The following is a 19,557-nucleotide window of genomic DNA, read 5'->3' as shown; positions in this document are numbered from 1 at the left end:
GAACAAAAGTCAGGAAAATATGTTTTTTTGTTTGTTTGTTTGTTTTTTTGGTTTGGTTTGTTTGGTTTGGTTCCTTTTTTTGGCCAATGTTTAATAAATGCTACAGATACTTTACTGGAGATAGTCTTAAAATTTGGTGAGAAAATCTGGTATCAGGAATGTACATGTCTTTTGCTGTCCCTCTGAAAATCTTTCCAAATTTGCCTCTAAAAAAGCTTCAGTTTGCAGATGCTCAGTACACACCTGTTGGAATTTCACAGCTATATTTTCCAAAGACTACATCTGTTCCAGTCAAATTTCAGCCAAGGATTCTAGGGGTGAGCCAGACTTTCCCTGAATTTGTTCTCCTTGGCTGCTAAGGTCTACCAGAGTGTCAGGCACTGGAACTCAAAGCAGGAAGCCTCTGTCCCCATGCTCTTAATGCATCCCTTGTGGCATCCTGGAACAGGTGAAAGGTAATCTTGCTAAATCTTGTGGTTTTTATTGTGAACCTCATGGTTTACAGTGTTTTACTTTGAGCTACAGCTCCAGGAATCCTATTATTGCTCTGCTCCGGAATTAGAAATAGTTTTAAAAAATAGCCCTGATTTTTAAGCCAGTGTCATGAATTTTAGGGGCTAGATACATGGAGTTTTAATGTTTGGAGGTGGCAACATTTGAGCTGACTAACTGGAGCGCAGAGAGGGAAGGTGAGCGGGATGGAAAAGGAACTGGCAGGAACTAAAGGGTGAGGAAGAAGCAGAAGGAGGAGGGTTATATGAATCTATGGGAACCTAGAAGAGGAAGGGGAGTGCTTTGGCACAGAGGAGGTAGGGGGCATGAGCCAGAGTATGGGAGAGGGAGAGGAGTGGATAGGGGCAGAGGGTGAGGGAAATAGGCTCTTAAATTGTGGGGAGCAGGTAAAAGGAGAGTGGCGGGAGCAGGATCCTAGGAGTGGGATAGGAAAAGAAGGAATGAAAATGAGATAGGAAAGGATTAGTGTAGAGGTCAGGTGACAAGGCATGGCAGGTAACAGGGGGCAGACTGAGACAAGGAGGGTGGTGGTGGGAATAAGTGTAGGGGTGGGGGGGCTAAATAGAACAGAATTGGGGCAGCCTTGAAGGGGCTGGGGTGAAGTATCTGTGACCACTAGAGAATGGTCTTCTCCAGACTTGTAAGTGAGCCTAGGAGTTCTGAGTCTCACCCTTCCTTCACTGGCAAGCAAATAGCTGTAAAATGCTCTCAGTCCTCATCCACACAGAGGATAATAGACTACTGCTGCTACTAATTACTCCATTAGTTCAGATGGTAGGGGTCTGTGCAGTAAAGATCCAGACCATAATGATGACCCAACCTGGGGTTTACTATGATTCCACATGATTCTAGCTTTTCTGTGTTAGAAACTATATTTAAAAAAAAACATGTTAAAATTGTTAAGATTTAAATTTTAGTGTTCAGAGATTAGGAAATGCCAGTATTAAGGTTGCCTGTGCAATCCCCTGGTATATACATGTGAAAAATGTGGAAATTATCTTCTTTAATTTGTATGTGTATTATATAATATCTGTAGGTTTGAGGGACTAGGTCAGGGGTCAGCAACCTGCAGCTCCACATGCAGCTCTTTAAGGAGTCATTTGCAGCTCCAGACTCTGCCACCGCTGAGTCCTCTTACGGCTCCCAGCTCCGCTGCCACTGAAAGAGTAGAAGCAAATGTAATTGGTTCAATGGCCGGCAGTGTGGTGGGAGAGATCCAGCTGTTAAACCAATCAAATCCAGTTGCGCAATCTCAGTGGCAGCAGGGCAGGGACTGTTCCTACCTCTGGGCACACATGACCACCACGTGTAGGCTCCCCACCATCCAGACACTCCTGTTCCCTCTCAACTGCACTGGGAGGGCTGGAGCCAACCGTGTTATGCCCCTTCCCAGCTGTAACTCGGGCAAGGGGTTATTTTCAGGCTGCTCCATGGGTTTTCCCCTGACCTGTGCTCTCTGCACAGCCCTTGGGAGCCGGCTCCACCCCCACCCACGCACTCTGCAACCCTGCCCCCTGATGGAAGCCCCCCCCACCCTGCAGGCCACGGCAGGACCTGGGGTCAGAGGCCCTCACTCTCTGGGGAGCTCTGCCACCCCACCCATTGTCAGCCACACTGCCACACCTAACTTGTTGACAATAAACAAAGCCAGTGCCAAAGATGGGTTAGTTCCAGGGGTTGGTTTGGGTCTAAGGTAGGTGAAGCCTGGGGATGGGGGGGCGGGGTTTGGGAGCCAAGGGAGTAGAACCTTGGAATGGCGGGGGGGAGCATGGAGGGTTGATGCAAACATTGTTCCCTCCTTCTTAAAAGCCTGTCCCCATGCGCAGTGTTTTCCTTGTCTTCACTGCTCTCCAACTCGGGGTGAAAGTAACTTAAACTTTCTAACTGGTACAAATCACTGTAAAACTGCAATACATTGATGACCTACCAGAAAACACTATCCTAGCCACCATGGATGTAGAGGCTCTCTATACCAACAACCCACACAAAGATGGAATAAATGCTGTCTAGAACAGTATCCCTGATGATGCTACAGCACATCTGATGGCTGAGCGCTGTAACTTTATCCTCACACACAACTATTTCAGATTTGGCGACAATATATACCTTCAAATCAGTGGCACAGCTATGGGTACCCACATGGCCCCTCAATATGCCAATATTTTCATGGCTGACCTGGAACGGTGCTTCCTTAGCTCTCGTCCACTAACACCCCGTCTCTACTTACGCTACACTGATGACATCTTCATCATCTGGACCCATGGGAAGGAGTCTCTGGAGGAATTCCACCGGGACTTCAACAACTTTCACCTCAACGTCAACCTCAGCCTGGAACAGTCCACACAGGAGATCCACTTCCTGGACACCACGGTGCTAATACACGATGGCCACATCAATACCACCCTGTACCGTAAACCTACTGACCGTGATGCCTACCTTCATGCCTCCAGCTTCCATCCCAGACACACCACACAATCCATTGTCTACAGCCAAGCACTAAGATATAACCGCATTTGCTCCAACCCCTCTGACAGAGACAAACACCTACAGAATCTCTACCAAGCATTTTTGAAACTGCAATACCCACCTGGGGAAGTGAAAAAACAGATCAACAGAGCCAGATGTGCCACGAAGCCTCTTACTACAGGACAAGCCCAAGAGAGAAACCAACAGAACACCACTAGCCATCGCCTACAGTCCTCAGCTAAAACCTCTACAGCGCATCATCAGGGATTTACAACCCATCCTGGACAATGATCCCCCACTTTCACAGGCCTTGGGAGGCAGACCAGTCCTTGCCCACAGACAACTTGCCAACCTGAAGCAAATCCTAACCAGCAACTATACACCAGACCACAGTCACTCTAACTCAGGGACCCATCCATGCAACAAACCTTGTTGCCAGCTCTGCCAACGTATCTACACCAGCAACACCGTTACAGGACCTAACCAAATCAGCCACACCATCGTGGGTTCATTCAGCTGCACATCTACCAATATAATTTATGCCATCATGTGCCAGCAATGCCCCTCTGCTATATACATCGGACAAACTGGACAGTCTCTACGTAAAAGAATAAACGCACACAAATCAGATATCAGAAATGGCAATATACAAAAACCCGTAGGAGAGCACTTCAATCTCCCAGGCCACACAGTAGCAGACTTAAAAGTAGCTATCCTACAGCAAAGAAATTTCAGGACCAGACTCCAAAGAGAAATTTCTGAACTACAATTCATCTGCAAATTCGACGCCCTCAGCTAAGGCTTAAAGAAAGACTGCGAATGGCTGGCTAACTACAAAAGCAGCTTCCCCTCCCTTGTGTTCACACCTCCAGATCAACTGCTGGTAGTAAGCCTCACCCTTGCTGACTGAGCTAACCTTGTTATCCCCACCCTAGCTCTGGCTTATTTATACCTGGCCCTGCAGATTTCCAAGACCAGCATCTGATGAAGTGAGTCTGTGCTCACGAAAGCTCATGCTCAAAACTTTCTGTTAGCCTATAAGGTGCCACAGGACCCTTCATTGCTGTGTGTGCACTGTTCTTAAAATAGGGGTTACAGAAAGTACAGTTTGAAGTTATTTATTAAGGACTGTCTTGAAGTATTGATTTTATAACCAAATTTGAAAAAATGGCTTTTTTCACTATTGTGATTGCAGACCCCTGGACTTGGTTGCTTGTCAATGATTAAAATCAGTCCTAATTAGCCATTCAGTAGCAGGAGCCCAGTTAATGACTATAAACATTGTTAATCACATGCAAACTGCAGTTGTTGCTGCTCACAAGGACGATACCAGGAATCTATCATCTGAAAAGATTCCGTTCCCCACTTGGCACTTGTCTTTATTCTATTTCATCTAATTGAGTCTCTCTCCAAAGTGTTTGCAACCCCTCCCAAGTTGGTGTCACCTGCAGATTTTGTAAGCATACTGTCTGCTCCATCTTCCGGGTTGTTATTGAAAGTATTGAGTAGTACTGATGGAGGCCTGAGCCCTGCAGGACTACACTTAACATGTAGCCCCAGTTTGACGCTGAGACGCTGATACTTTTTGTATACAGTCTTTCAGTTTTCACTGTCCACTAAAATTGAGAGGAATTTACTTTAGCTGTATATAGTGCAATATTGTCCACCTCCCTTTCCTTCAAATTACAACGCTAGGGCTGTGTCTACACTACAGAATAACTTAGAAGTTGCTGACATCAAAGTATGACTTCGAAGTAAACAACTTGGAAGTAGAGCATCTACACACAAAAAGCACCTCCCCGTACTTCGAAGTAGGCTCCCCACTACTTTGAAATAAAACGTCTACACATAAGTAGCTCCTACTTTGAAGTAAGGGGCCAGGAAATGATGCAGGCAGGGGGTCGCCTGGCTGACAAGCCCTTCCGGGCTTACAGGCAGTGACCCCGTAAAGCGCTCTTCCCAATACCCCCACCCTGCACGTGCTCAAGGCTGCCAGGCTGCAGACTGCAGCAGAGCACATGCTGGGGAGAAAAGCTGGAGACCATGCCCGCTTACACCCTCCCCAAGGACAATGCCCTCTCCACCCTGGCAAGGCTGCTGGCCATGATGGTCACCCTGCCACTCCAGCAGCATGGTCAGATCCCCTTTTTGGGACCCAGCCACCAGGCCCTGGCCATGGCCCTGATCCAGTTTTAGTGGGCCTTTGCCACCAGCACTGAGTGGTGTGAACAGCTGGTGCTGGAGGACTGAGACGATGAGCGGTGGCTGAGGAACTTTCGAATGACCCACCAGATATTCAAGGACCTCTGCCACTGGCTTGCCCCAGTCCTCCAGCACCAGGACACCCGAGTACAGCCAGCGTTACCAGTGCAGAAGAGGATGGCCATTGCACTATGGCAGCTGACCACCCTAACAGCCGCCAGTCTGTCAGCCACCAATTTGAAGTCAGCAAGGCCACCATTGGAGTGGTGCTGATCGAGGTATGTCCAGCCCCCACCATGGACCCACGCTGGGGAGGAGGCAACTGGGAAAGGGGAAGGGTACCCCCGGCAGGGAGGCAGGGGACAAGGGGACCTCCCAGTCAGGTGTTCATGGACGTGTCTTACTCCACCCCCACAGGTCATCCGAGCCATCAACACCATGCTCCTGTGATGCATTATGATCCTGGAGGACTTGTATGCTGCCCTCACTGGGTTTGCAGACCTGGGCTTCCCCAGTTGTTTCAGAGCCCTGGATGGGATGCATGTGGCAATCCGGGCTCTGGACCACAGTGGGGGTGCCTACATTAACTAGAACGGGTACCACTTGGTGGTATTCCAGGCCCTGGTGGATGTGAGGGGCAATTTCCTGGATGTGCATGTGGGGTGGCTGGTCAGGGCCCATGGTGCTCAGGTGTTCCAGAATTCATGGCTGGGACACTGGATGCGGAAGGGCACATATGTCCTCCCGTGGGAGCTCCCACTCAGGGATATCATGGCCAATGCTGCATACCTGCTGCATCCGTGGCTCATGCAGTCCCATACTGGGTGCACCACGCCAGCCCAGAAGACCTTTAATGGTCACCTCAACCATGCCAAGTGCAGAGGAGAGTGGGCATTTGGGAGGCTGAAGGGGAGATTTCACAGCCTCCTCACCAGGCTGGATGTCAGCCTTCCAAATGTCCCCTCAGTCATCGCAACCTGCTGTGTCCTCCACAACCTTGTGGAGGGCCACCAGGAGCCCTTTATCTAGGGCTAGGCTGTGGAGCCAGGGCCAGGCTATGAACAGCCACTTGCTGCTCTGTGCCGCGAGGCCCAGAGGGATGAGGTCAGGGTCTGGGAGGCCTTGTGCCAGGCCTTTGAGCAGGGCCTGCCCTGACCCTCCCAGCCACATTCCGCTCTCATGCTCCCCCCTCACCACTCTCCCATCAAGCAACAGGGACACAGGGTTAGGGTGGGAAGAATGAACTTTACTGTGGGGAATAAATGTATTTGAAAAAACACAATGGAATGTGTTAACCTCTATGCAGTGCACAGGGGCAACAGTCGACAGAGGGAAGGCGGAGGCCTAGGTGGGGGAACTGAACTGGGAGCGGGGCTGGGATGGAAGAAGGGTCAGTTGCCCAGAGGCGTGTGGGGCCAGGAGCCACACTGGCCACAGCTGCCCCTACCAACCCAGGTCCAGGTCCCCCTGCGGGGCTGTGATGAGGCTGGGACCATGGGGAGGTAGGGCTGAAGTGGGGATGCCATGGGCTCGGCTTCTGCAAGGTGTGCAGGATGGGCCACTGGGGCTGGGCCAGGTGCACCTGCCTCAGTCAGCAGCCACTGAGCCAGCTTGAGGCGGGTGGCTGGTGCCAGGTCTGCCATACGATGGGTGGCTGTTGGGGGGGGACGGCTGAGGGTGGGCCTGGTGAGAGTGCGGGAGGTTGGGAGAGGTGGTTGGCTAAGGACTAGGTCACGGTGTCCATGCCGCTGGCCAGCCACACATACAAGTTCTCCATCGCCAGCCAGTCCTGCAGCACCCCAGTCATCTCCCACACAACTTCCCAGTTGGTGGCTGCCTCCTCATCCCTCCAGTGTCATCTCTGGGAGGCCTGGCTGTGGCTGAAGTGGACTGCAGGCTGAGGTGATGGGGTGGCCACCTGGCCCACTGTGGCTGCGGCCCGCTCCGATGGGCTGTGGCGGCTGCCTGGTGATGGACCTGTGGAGACAGAAGGGGAAAAGAGATGGCCCATGAGTGCTGGTTCCCAACCCTGGGGAGGCGGGGCCCCCCACTCCGTTGTCCCCCACCCTGCTCCCCTGCCACCTGATGGTCCATGAGCCCCTTGGGGTCCCAGATGCCCAGAGGTTCCCATCTGACGAGGGTCATGCCATATTCCCTCCCCATCCCCCATCCCCAGACGTGTGGGCTGCGGGGCTGTTCTGGGGAGGCCCCATCCCCAGCCCTTGTGACATCACGCCAGCCCCATACATACCAGCTGTGACCTCCCGGGGCCTGGGCAAGGCTCAGCATGATGAGGCTTTGCTGGATGTCCCAGAGGGGAGGGTGACGACAAGGGTACTGTCACTGGAGACTTCATCATCGTCCTTGGTCTGGGTGGCCCTGTCCCCATGTCGGGGGCTGGTGGTGCTGGTGGGGCCTGCCTCATCCTCGCTGTCCACAGGGAAGGGACCAGCGGTGTCAATGACATGCTCCGGGGTGGCCTCCTCCCTCAGCCTCAGGAGTCTGTGCAGCTCTCAAAAGTGGATGCAGTGCACAGGTTGTGCCCCCGACCAGCTGGCAGCACCATGGGCTTCAGCATGCCTCAGCTCCTTTACTTTTATCCTGACGCTGTGGCCAGTGCGGTTGGGGTGGCCTTGGGCAGCGAGACCACTGGCCAGCCAGTTGAAGGCCTCAGGTTGCACTGGCGGGTGCCGGTTTACCAGAGGACCTCCTCCTCCCCCAACAGAGCCAGGAGGTCCTTCAGCTCCACCTTGGACCAGGAGGGTCTGCTCCTGGCACAGCTCCTGCCTGGGTACTGTGAGCCCTTGCACTCCTCATCTGGGCCCCTAGGAGTGGGCAGGGGGGTCCTGACGTGCTGCCGTGGTGGCCAGGGGGTGCGGAGGCTGGCTGGTGCATCGAGCAGGAGCAGTCCAAGTGGGAGATTGTGCTGCCCCTGCTTGTGGCACAGTGTCAGATTCCTGCCTGGGGTTGCCAGGGAGCTGCTTCCTTTAAGGAGGCTGGCAGGGACCATAGAACCCTGCCTGGGCTGGCCAGACTGTCTCCGTCCTCCACAGGGGCCACCTCCTGGGCAGATCTCTTACTTCAAAGTAGTGAGTGCAGACCATCTACACAAGCTGCTTCGAAGTAAGGCACTACTTCATTCCTGTGAATGAAACAGCGACTTTGAAGTTTGCTTCCCTTACTCCGTAGTTAACTTCAAAGTAAGGAAAAGTGCGTACAGATGCTCTGCAGGCTACTTCACAGTAGCCCTTGACTTCAAACTTAACTTTGAAGTAAGTTTGTAGTGTAGCCACAGATGAGGAATCACAGGATTTTATGCACTTCGATATTTTCAAAGTTTGCTGTTACGTTTGGCATTTAATTTCCATTTTATAGCAGAAAAGAAGTCGTTCATTTGTATGACATGACTAAATACTAATTGAATGTGACTAGTCTGTAATTATTTATTTTGTTTCTGTGATCCTTTTTCTTTGACTTTGTTATTACATTCATGTAAAAAAATTAGAAAACTTTAAAAGGTTCAGCTTTAGGTTGTGGTTAAGATAAACATCCAAACATTTTGGATGCTCATTTAAAGCTTATCCACACTTTCCTAACTTCTGCAAAACTGGACTGAAAACTTAGGACTAAAAAAAAAAAAACTTTCCTCATGAAGTTTCCAGAGCTTCCATTACTGGAACCGAATCGAAATACCATGAGGTCAGTCTTTCTTCCAGTATTTCAAATCTTTTACATCTGGACAGAAAGTGGAAGCAAGAGATTCTGTGTGGAAATAGCAGCATCTGAAGATTGCAGTGCAAGAAAAAAAGTTCACTTCTAAAAATAGATGAAACAAATGGATTTATCCAACCCTTATGAAAATGGTTTAACAATTCCAAACTTAGAGTGGAATCCAGTCAATTGGCAGAGGAGCAATGGCATGCTCAATTAGCCCCTTTGTTGATGAGCTAGAGGCATTTTCCTCTGAGCCTGGAACTGCTTGGAACTCAAATGTGGTAGACAGCCTGCAGTGGGCAGGCTGCAGGTGTGTCCAGGGCAGCATGTGATGGGCAGGATGGGTGTCTGGCGTGTGCCCTCTGGGGCTGCACATGGTGGTACAGGAGTGTCTGGGCACGGGCGTCTGGGGGCGTCACTGCAGTGTGCACTTTGGGGCAGCGCCTGGCGGTAGGCGGGTGCCTGGGCGCTGTGGGGGAGCGGAGCGCGGACGCGGTGTAGTGTCCGGGGCTGGCAGCGGGTCGGGGAGAGGAGGGGAGGGCGCCCCTCGCTGTCCGTGCTCTGCCGCCTGCTGGTGCCGCGGGGCCCGCGCTTCCCGAGCTCCCGGGCGGCGCCGCGCCTCCAGCCCGGCCCCCGCGGGGAGCCCCCGCCGGCGGGCCGCACTGTCCCGCCGCGCAGCCACCTGAACCCTGCGCCCGCCGGAAGCCGGACGCCGCCAGCCCAGCCCAGCCCAGGGAGCCCACCTTCCACCGCCTCCCGCTCCACTCCGCGGCGGCTGCTTGGCTCGGCCCGGCCCGGCCCGGCCCGCCGCAGCTGCGTGCCGCCGGGGCCAGGCGGGAGGGAGCCGGGCTGAGCGGCCCGGGGCGCGTCCCAGGTGGGCAGAGGCTGCTCAACGCGTTGGGAAGCACGAGTGCCGGGCGAGCGCGGGGGCGGCGGACGCAGCAGCAGCAGCAGCACCAGGGGAAGGTGGCTGCTGGCGCGCGCGGGAGGACTGCAGCCCCGTAATATCCGCACGTAAGTGTCGGCTCCCGGCGCGTCCCCGCCCTGCAGGGCGAGGAGCAGCTGTAACCTTTGCAGCAAAGCTCGATGCGGGGGAGGGGGCTGGCTGCGGCTGCGGCTGCTGGGGGCACCGGCGTGTCCTTGGGCTGCGCCTTCCGCCTGGGACTGGGGAGAGGTTCTGGTCAGACCACCCGCCTCTCTGTCTGTCCGTCCGGCAGTCTTTCGTTCTCTCCTTTCTGTCCGGCCGTCTTGCCTCAGTGTCTGCCCGCCTGCCTGTCGCCGCTTAGCCCGTGATGAGCCCCAAGGTTTATTCCCTGCGGGAAGGCAGGGCAGGGAGAATGGGCAAAGTGTGTTCACACGTGCCAGCCGGCCCTGCCCTGGCCAATGGCGGGACCTGCCCAGAGCATGCTCCAGAAGGTCCGCAGGAGCCCGATTTACGTACACCCTGCTTGAAGACAGACGCTGCTCTTCGCTTTCGAGGCTAGCCGGGGATCCCGGGGACAACACCCGAGCGACAAAGCCATTGGTCATGTGCTGGGCGTGTGGGGCAGTGTTACTGTCGGTGCCTGAGCGTTACGCGGAGCCAAAAGTTCAGCTCTGAGAAAGTGGAGTTCAGATCTAAGAAGCAGGTCGGCCTGAGGGACTCTCTCTAGCCAGCAAGGTACTGGGCCAAAAATAGGAAGGAACAGAAGGGAGGAGGAGGGGTCAGGCGGGATAAAAATTGAAGTCCCACTCCTGGCTGTTCCCCACAGTCGTCTTCTGGCACTGGATTGCTGGATTCCTGCAGCCTGCGGGAGGGAGAGAAGAGGAATCTCCACAGAGGGTTGGTAGACAGCAGACTTTGATAACTCATCCGGTCCAGGCATTAGCTCTTTCGAATGGTTGTGAATCTTGGCTAGCTTCCCAAATAGGTTCTTTTCTTTTGCTGACATATACAAAGGAGCTGTTGGAATCTGTGCTTCTCTAGTACAGTCGCACCTGATGCTACAGAGCCTGTGGTTAGGACGGAATTAAAGCAATGATGAAGGAAGAAAGAGTACATGTCTTTTACAACACAAGGTAAAGTAATGCCAGAAGAATTTATGCCTAAAGAACAAAGGTTGCATTAATATAGTGCTACTGGCGTTGGTAATGTGTGGCATGTTAGAAACTTGTAACTCTAGAAAATTAATTTTGGAGGGAAAGCTGAGGACCAGGAACATATGAGATATTAATGATATGCTTTAAATGAATGCCTTATAGGAGGAGGAGGATTGTATTTTCACCTCACAGTTTTTGGCTGGCTTTAAAAAGAGTTGAATATGGGGAGAGTAAGTAGAACTATACAAAATAACAATTTTAAGTGGCATTGTGTGAAGTTAGCTATTTACAATTAAAAGGGCAGTATTAAAGATTGCAATGCGTTCTTTTGTTAGTGTGCAGGCATTAAAACTTGAACTAGTTGTTTGTCATTTGTTGCATTATAACTGCATAGTGATTACATCATAAAATAGTTTTGTTTCATAACTTGAATGAGATGTTTGGAAATTGATGGTATCTTTTTAAATTTTAAACTGTCAGCAGCATTCTTTCTTAATAGTTTCTGCCATGCCAAAGATCAAACAAAATCCTGACAATCTGCTTAGGGCAGAATTCAACTTCCCACTCTGGAGAACTCTGCCCAGGTTTTGAACATGGTTCATGGTGCATGCAGATATGTCCATTGTGTTCTGTAGATGGGTTATTGGTGCACGACCCAAAGGTTGTTGGATTATTTATGAGTAGTATTTTCCTCCAAAGATGTGTGCTTCCGGAAATATGCTGGTAATGCTTTAGCTGGACATTGTATACCCAGTGAGGTAGTTTTAGCTGGATATTGTATATATGGTGAGGCATTTTAGATTTAGCAAGACTAGCACTAAATTGATCTCGAGCCATGCAAAGTTACCATCCATTTATGGTTTAGATAAATTACATTACAATTTTGCTCTTCCAGAATGAATTGTGAATACATCCATTGTCTCCTGTGTCACAGGAAATAGAAGTACAGTAGCTATGGGTTGCATGGAGTTGGTAGCTAGTGTGTTCAACTGTCTGTGTCACAGAAGTATCTACAGCTGTCATTGCACAGAAAATTTGGTAATGCTTAGCTGTTGTAGACTGTATTTATTATTCTGAAAAGGATATATATCTACAGTGGCGTAGCTCATAGTTACTAAAACAAATATAAAAAGGTAACTATAGTGGGATTACATCCAACCCTAATGGGATTAGTGATAGTTGCCAACTCCAGTATTTTGGGCCACATTTTGTTTAACTTTATGGATTTCTCTGGGGCTGTATGACTATAACTAGAGAAAGGGAGACTTGGGTTCACTCTTCCAAATTTTGACTAAATTTTAAAGAATGAGAGAGACATCAGCTTGAGCTATATTCATAGTTGAAGTGACTCTGTTGTTAGAGGCAGAAATAATCTGCAGCTTTACTCCTCTGAAACAGAGTTGTCATTCTTGTTACAGTTTACAATGCAAGTTGGAACTCTGTGTTTGGATTTCCTTTGTCCAGAAACATCTGTGGTCCAGCATCCCCTTGGGTGCTCCTGGACTTGGAGCAGTCACAGGGAAAAGCTGGAGGCCCCATGCTCAGTAACTCCTCCCTCACCCTTGCAATGTTTCTGGAGTACCACAAATAGCTCTTTTGCAGTGTTCAGGCTCTGAGAGGGCATGGAAAGAGAAAGGATGGACAGGAGGCTGAGGGGCCAAGTCAGGGTGGCTGCAGAGCCCCACATCTGGGGCCCAGGAATACAGCCCTTCAACTGTGGGCAGAGCCATCCTGTCCTTAGGTTGGTTTGGGGAAGTTGCCCTAGGCCCCATGTTTTGGGGGGGCCTTGTGGCAGCTGCCTCAGTAGTCCTATGAATGGGACTTGTGGGGCCCAGGTCAGCCTGGGGTATTATCTGGAGGGCCTAGCAGGGGTCATGTCCCCTTGCACTCAACTGCAGCAGCAGGAAGTGGAGAAACACAGCAGCCTGCTCTGCTCCACTGCCTATCTCCCAGCCTTATGCAGCCTGCAAGTGGAGCAACCCGGTCCCAGCCAGCTCCATTCCCCTGAGCAGTGCAGGGCTCAGATGTACAGAGGAGAGCAGTCTGGGATGGGGGCGCTCTGCTTCCTGCCACCATGGTGAAGCAGAGTGCAGCAGACTGGGAGACAGGCAGCAGAGCGGAGCAGGCTGCTGCCTTGCTGTGGCTCCCACTGCTACAGTGAGTGCAGGCAGGTGCTGACCCCTTCTGTCACCCTGTGCCAGGGCCCTCTCAGTAATCGCCTGGGTCACGTGGATCAGGGAAGGGGACGTTCAGGACGGTGTGTGGTAGGTTTGGTAAGGGCCAGAGCAGGGGCAGAAAGAGTCAGGCTGAGGGTGGAGCAAGGGTTGGATTTGGATTACAATGGGGGTGGAGGGAAGGGAAGAGGTGTGGATGAAACCTGGGTTGTGGGGCATTGTCCCATGCCTGGGGCAGAGGGGAGGGTTGCCCTGGGCCCCATGCCACTGTAGGGACAGCTCTGGTGCTTGGTGCGCTTCCACAGGGCTACACAGGACTCCACAGCTACCCTGCCTCTTCCCCTGAGCTTCCCCCTACCAGCCCCTGTTTGGTCAATGCCACCCTGCTGCTGCTGCTGTCTGCAGAGCAGCATTGCCTCCTCTGCTCTGGCAAATTCCCTAGCTCCCAATTGGTCAGGTACTGAGGTTCTGGACCAGGGAGGTGCAACCTGTATTTACTTAACCCCTTGGAAGGCTTCAGTACATTGTTATCCCAATATTTCCGTCTCTCCATTAGTTATGAATATGTCCCTCCCGGATTATTAGCCATGAAAAAAGGCATCATGGATGGTGAACTCTGGTCTCTTCTCCTCTTGAAATCTGATCTTAATGCGCTTTTACCCTGTTCTATGTAAGCAGCTTTCATGTGGGATAACAGTGGTTTTCAAATTGGGGGTCCTAAGCTAAAAGGGAGTTGCAGGGAAATCACAGGAGTATTTTAAAGGGGTAGCAGCAATACCAGCCTGTGCTACACTTACTTCTGCATTTCCGCTGCTCCTTTTTGTGTCGCCAAAATTATTTCACTTGGAAATTTCAGATTTAAATAGCTGACTTTACAATTTAAAAATCCCATGACTGTCTAAAATGTGTCAAAAATGCCTAAAAAAATTCCATTGTCTAAAATGGACAATGAATATGGTAGGGCCTTATGAATATTAAAGAACAAAATGCAGCCCTTCTAGCTCTCTGAGATGTCTCGAACCTGGAAGACACTATTTTCCCTAATTATTCACTAATTTACTTGAGTTATTCATTTGCTAGTTAGGTTCAATTTTATATTTTAATAACTATTAATAATCAATAGAATTTGTATTAAAATAACTATATAATGTCTGCATTAGTATTTAGAACCTTTCAAGAATTTCTATAGCTGTTAATGACTATTTTCTATCCTTTTAGTTCCCTAACTCCATGTCAGAATAACCTGGTAATTGGAGAAATCATACTGTGAAAGTATCTGAAATAGCAGTTTCTTCTGTACTGAACCAGTACTGCTGCTTCTTTTATTTGTCATGAGAGGTGGTTAGCAACATTCAGATAAACAAGTCCAAATCAATGAGCCAGTGTGCTTTGGCAGTGATGTGAGGTAGGTCTAAGGAGACACCGATAAACAATCAAAGCAGACACTGATCTACAGTGTGGTCTGCAGTGTTTACTTGTGTCCACAGCTACATTAAGTTGTCACTCATTTCCCAAAGATGCAAGAGATGGCAGTATTCATCATGCAGTATTCTAAAATGGTTCAGTATGGGGCCATTCTTTCCAGTGTAGGTAGAAGTCTGGTAGTTCTTTTGGGGGGCGGGGGGCACTTCAATAAGGGATTTGTTTGAGACATTAAATTATCACAGAATCCTTTCCAGTGTGTTTCAGGATTGAATGAAGATGTTTTAGAATCTGTAGTCCAGTCACCAAAATTCTTATTAGATTTCAGACATATACTATTTGAAAGGTTCTGGTGGTCCACATGAGTTGGAAAGTTCAGGTGGGCCATGGGTTGACTGTACTTAGGAGAATTATGAGAGTCTCTCTGATTTTGGAGGAGGGTATATGTTTCAGAGTAGTCAGTCATTGAACACATTGTTGATTGTAATGTTCCAGTTAGGTTTCTCAGAGCAGCATTAAGCTACTTGACCATGGTATACGACATATCTGCTCAGACTGGAGTACAACATTCAGGAGTCAAATATGCCATTGCTATCATTGTTTGAAGTGTGTGTGCATTGGTGTCTGAGCCTGTGCCCTTTTGGACGAGACTGGTCCTTGCTTTTACCTTTTTTGCATAAGGCGAAATGGTTAGTGGAGCAGTGCGAAGATATAGAGAGGTATTACGGCAAATGTAAGGCCAGGGATGCATATAAAATGATTAGGAACATTAATAGGAAGTAGCAACTGAAGCAGATGGCAATCAAAGATGAGAACAAAGAGGTGCTCATGAACAAGGAGAATATTGTGCAGCAATGAACAAGATGTTTCACCAATCTCTACAAAGCACGGTTGGACCCAAGTGTCACAGAGAGACCGATCAAAGAACTGAAAGGGATATCTCTGCTGAGCATCGAGAGTAGACCGATATTTCAAAGGAGGAAATAGAAAGAGCAGTGAAACGACTAAATAACAAGAGCCCTGGAAATGAGAAGATCACGGGAGAGATGATTAAATATGGCGGAGAAAGTACGATTCAAGAAATTCACCAACTATGTAACATAGCCTGGAAAGAAGGGAAGGCACCTGAGGAACGGACAATATCCATGCTAGTGACAATACATGAGAACAGAAGAACATTGGAGTACACGAACTACAGAACAATTGCCCTAATGAGTCATCTAGGCAAGGTGCTGATGATGATACTGATGGAGAGACTAAGATTGCAGAGTCAATAACATCTAGCAGACAAACAAGCAGAGTTCAGGAAAGATAGAAGTAGCATGCGGCAGATATTGTCACTAAGATTGATAGCAGAGAATGCTTGATGAAAGAACATCTACACTTGCTTCATCGATTTTCAGAAGGCATGTAACAGTTTAGATCAGAAAGTGACGTGAGTGGTGCTGGAGTCTTATGGAGTGGACAGCAGACTGATATGGTTGTTGAAGGCTATTGGTAACAATGCAGAGCCAGTGGTGAGAAAGTGTGGAGAGGTGGAAAGTTGGTTTAGAATGAGAAGAGGTACGAGGCAAGGAGATCCAATATCGCTGACTATCTTCACCACACATCTAGAGAGAACAATGGACAAGATCAAGTAAGTGGTAAAAGGGAAATCTGTGGATGGATAAGAATTAACAACTTGAGGTTCACAGATGATATAGTTATTGAGGAAGATAAGGAGAAGCTAGTGAAAACAGTGCTGGTGCTAAACGAGGAAGGGAAGTGGTACAGACTGATTATGAATATTGATAAAACAAAAACAATGGTATTTGGAGATAAGGAAATAGGAAGGAAAATCAGTGTAGATGGGATTGAATTAGAGAACATAAAGAAGGTTACATATCTGGGGAGCAACATAACATATGATCTACATTGTAAGAAGGAAATGGTGATGAAAATAGAGACAGCAAGAGCCAGTTTGAAGGTGATGGATAAGATCTGGTAAAGCAAAGCAATTAGCTTAGGAAGGAAGATGAGTGTCTTGAAATGTCTGTATTCAGCAGCATGTTGTATAGATTTGAGATGTGGGTGATAATGAAAGATTCGAAGAGAAGGGTATTGATGTTCAACAGGAGTTGTGATAGACAGATCCTGAGAATAGGATGGATGCAGAAGGTCCCCAATGAGGAGTTATATAGGAAGATACAGCCGAAAGAGAACCTACTGTAGAAGGTTATACAATGCAAGTTACAGCTATTCAGGCATATTTGCAGAAAACAAAAAATGAAAGATGAACAAAAAATCAAGACCCTGGTATTTGGCAAAATGGATGGTTTGAATAGGAGAGTCAGACCCCACAGAGAATGGGTAGATGATATAGTAGATTGGTGCGGAACTATTCTACAGAAACTAAGCCACTCTGCAATGGACAGGGATAGATGGAAAGAAATACTGGGAGAAGCAGCAGACGCTAATGGGTGCTGAGCCCATGGTTGATGATGATGAAAGTGATGATGATGCTTATCTTTTCTAGATGGACTTTAAAAGTCAAGCTTCCATCCAAGGTTTATTTCTGGTCTGCTGACTTCCCTCCTGTTGTTCCTTGAGAGCTTTGCTGTTTAGGTCAAAGCCTATTACTAAGGTTTTGGAAGCACTGGGGCAGAGCATCCATCACTGGAAATATTCCACCAGTAGCATAAGAACAGAGGAAAGTATGTCACTGATGCCCGTTACCGCAAGTGTGATGTTGTTAGTGTAAATGAACTTATGCAAAATTATTTCAGGTAAATCATCAATGCAGATTTTGAACAGCAAAGAAGCCAGTTTAGGTTCCTGAGGTAGACGATCATCAAGAGTGTGTGCTCTGCTGATCTGCCCATTTGAAAGATCATTCTATCTTCTGTTGCTCAACATGGAGTCACATAATGGTATGGCATTTGATGACCCTTGATGCCTTGAGCAATAGTCCATGTCTCTAGATGCTGTGTGGGTGGGGTCTCCAGCAAAAGTGAAGGGGCTAGCCTCTCCAAATGGGGGCTGGGGGATCATGTGCCATCCATGGCTAGTACGATGGGGTTCTGGTTTCTAGGCACTTCAACAGTACAGCTACCCTCAGAAGCATTTATTACTATTTATTAATAATTAAGTCTTCTAGAATCACTGTAGTTTGATTAGTTCTGGTGGAAGCAGAAGAACACTAGACTTTTTGGAAATAGGTAATCACCAGAGCCAATGTAGTCCAGTGGATTTAACACAGCACAGAACACTAGAAACTCTTTTGCTGCATGTCTTGAGCAAACTGCACTCCGTAACTTAGGGTAGATCTACACTAGAGAGGAAAATGGATTTCAGATATGCAATTCTAGCTATGCCATTAGCGTAGCTAGAATTGATGTATCAGAATCAACTTTCTTGCATAGTGTAGTGCGGGGTTCAGAAGTCTGTGTCAACATCCCTTTCCCCACGTGATAGGGTGGAGTACAGGGGTTGATGGCCGAGCCCAGAGAGGTTGATTTTGGCAAGTCTTAACAGATGCGGCAAAATTGAATTCTGGAAGATTGATCTAACGGCAGTCAATCTTCATGTGAGTGCAGATTAGCCATTAGCTCACAGAGATCTCAAGTGTTAATTGGGAAGACAACACTGTCAAGATATATGGATATGATAGAGGCAAAAGCAGGTTTTTTAGTTTCAAGTCCAGCAGAATTGCTCTGATTATTTGGCAGACTGATAATGCTACCTCTGCCTAGAAATTCAGCCTGATAACTGTGTGAGTTCTACGGGTATTAGTGAAAGTCCTGTGCGTCACACTAGAAGTTTACTCTGTCAGTCCTGCCCTTAAAATTCAACACTTCGTTCTTGTAGAAATCACATTGTCTTCCTGTATTTGAAATAGAAGATACCATGTTACAGTCACCAACTCAATTAACAAATGTTGAGATTTTAATCACACCTCTGCATGTATGATTTATTTTGCTATCTTCTGATCAACAGCAGCTTTCTGGGAGAATATTTAGAATATCTGTATATGAATGAAAAATTGTTTTTGCATACTGTACAGCTTTCAAAGTCTTGGCATTCTCTTGCCTGAGATGCTAAAAAAGGATTTATGGGCCACTGAGTTTGAGGACAATATTTCTATTGTCTAGTAATCTGCTTATTCTGTGTCTGGATTCATCAAAGAGATTCTTGTATTCCAGAGCCCTGAATGTTCTGTGCTTGTCTTTAAAACTTGTTAAGTGTAATTTTACCATATCCCAGAAAAATAAATCTGATCCAAGTTAATAATTTAACAAAACTTGCAATAAAAAACTGGACCTTTTCATAGTCAGATACTTATGTGAGAGAACACGTTAGGTTTTCCTTCAATCCTATTGCAGCAGTTGATCTCATGAAATGGAATTTACCTGTATCTGTGACATATCATTCAGGGGACTGATTTGGAGAGGTATTACTTTTAAACTTGGAACATTAATTGTTTCATTACAGTTGATTATTTTAGGATGTTGTACTTATCTAGGCTTGTTGGTGCTTACATATTTTTCTTTCAAAAGCTAGAAAGGCCATTGAGTGGACAAGATTTTAAATTTACCTCCAGCTTTCACTAGCAGGTTTAAAGCAATATATGTGGAATGGGAAAATAAAAAGAAAGATTTTTGTGTTTAACAAAGCTGGGCTTTTATGGTATGTGGTTTCACTGCCTGTTTTGTTCCCTCTCACTCGCCTTCCTCACATTCATAGCCTAACAAATTACATTAAAATTCATCCAAAATGTCTTTTGGGTCAACTTACTGAATGTTTCATTACCCTGACAGATGTTTGTGATGGCATTTTTTTCATTACTGTTAGTTCTGTGTTTTTTGTCAAACCATCCTGTTTCCTCCCCTTTTCCCCTCAACGTAACTGAACAATTTCTTACTGGAAAAAAACCAGTGATAGACATTCAGTACCAAATAGAATGGGGCTGGGGCTGGTAGTATAGTGTGGACTGTGTTTCACTATTTCT

At 48.1% G+C, this 19,557-nt stretch overlaps 1 protein-coding gene across 5 annotated transcripts in view; it reads left to right on the top strand.

Annotated features, from left to right (window-relative positions):
* Positions 1-9,519: 9,519 nt before the first annotated feature.
* The window catches only part of ADGRG6 (adhesion G protein-coupled receptor G6), a 163,773-nt gene continuing 153,735 nt past the window's right edge, over positions 9,520-19,557 (top strand). For 3 of the 5 annotated variants that reach the window (XM_074988726.1, XM_074988722.1, XM_074988727.1), the window contains exon 1: positions 10,833-10,953. In XM_074988726.1, coding sequence (XP_074844827.1) covers positions 10,913-10,953 — 41 coding nt within the window. In that variant the 5' untranslated portion in view covers positions 10,833-10,912. Of the gene's footprint in view, positions 9,910-10,280; positions 10,556-10,832; positions 10,954-19,557 lie in introns of those variants that run through there. The other 2 variants (XM_074988723.1, XM_074988724.1) reach the window with 2 other exon arrangements.

The sequence above is a fragment of the Carettochelys insculpta genome, chromosome 3 (genome assembly GCF_033958435.1).
Source record: "Carettochelys insculpta isolate YL-2023 chromosome 3, ASM3395843v1, whole genome shotgun sequence".
Classification (NCBI taxonomy): Eukaryota; Metazoa; Chordata; order Testudines; family Carettochelyidae; genus Carettochelys; species Carettochelys insculpta.
The sequence above is the reverse complement of the archived record's forward strand: the minus strand, read 5'-3'. Positions and strand labels throughout refer to the sequence as shown.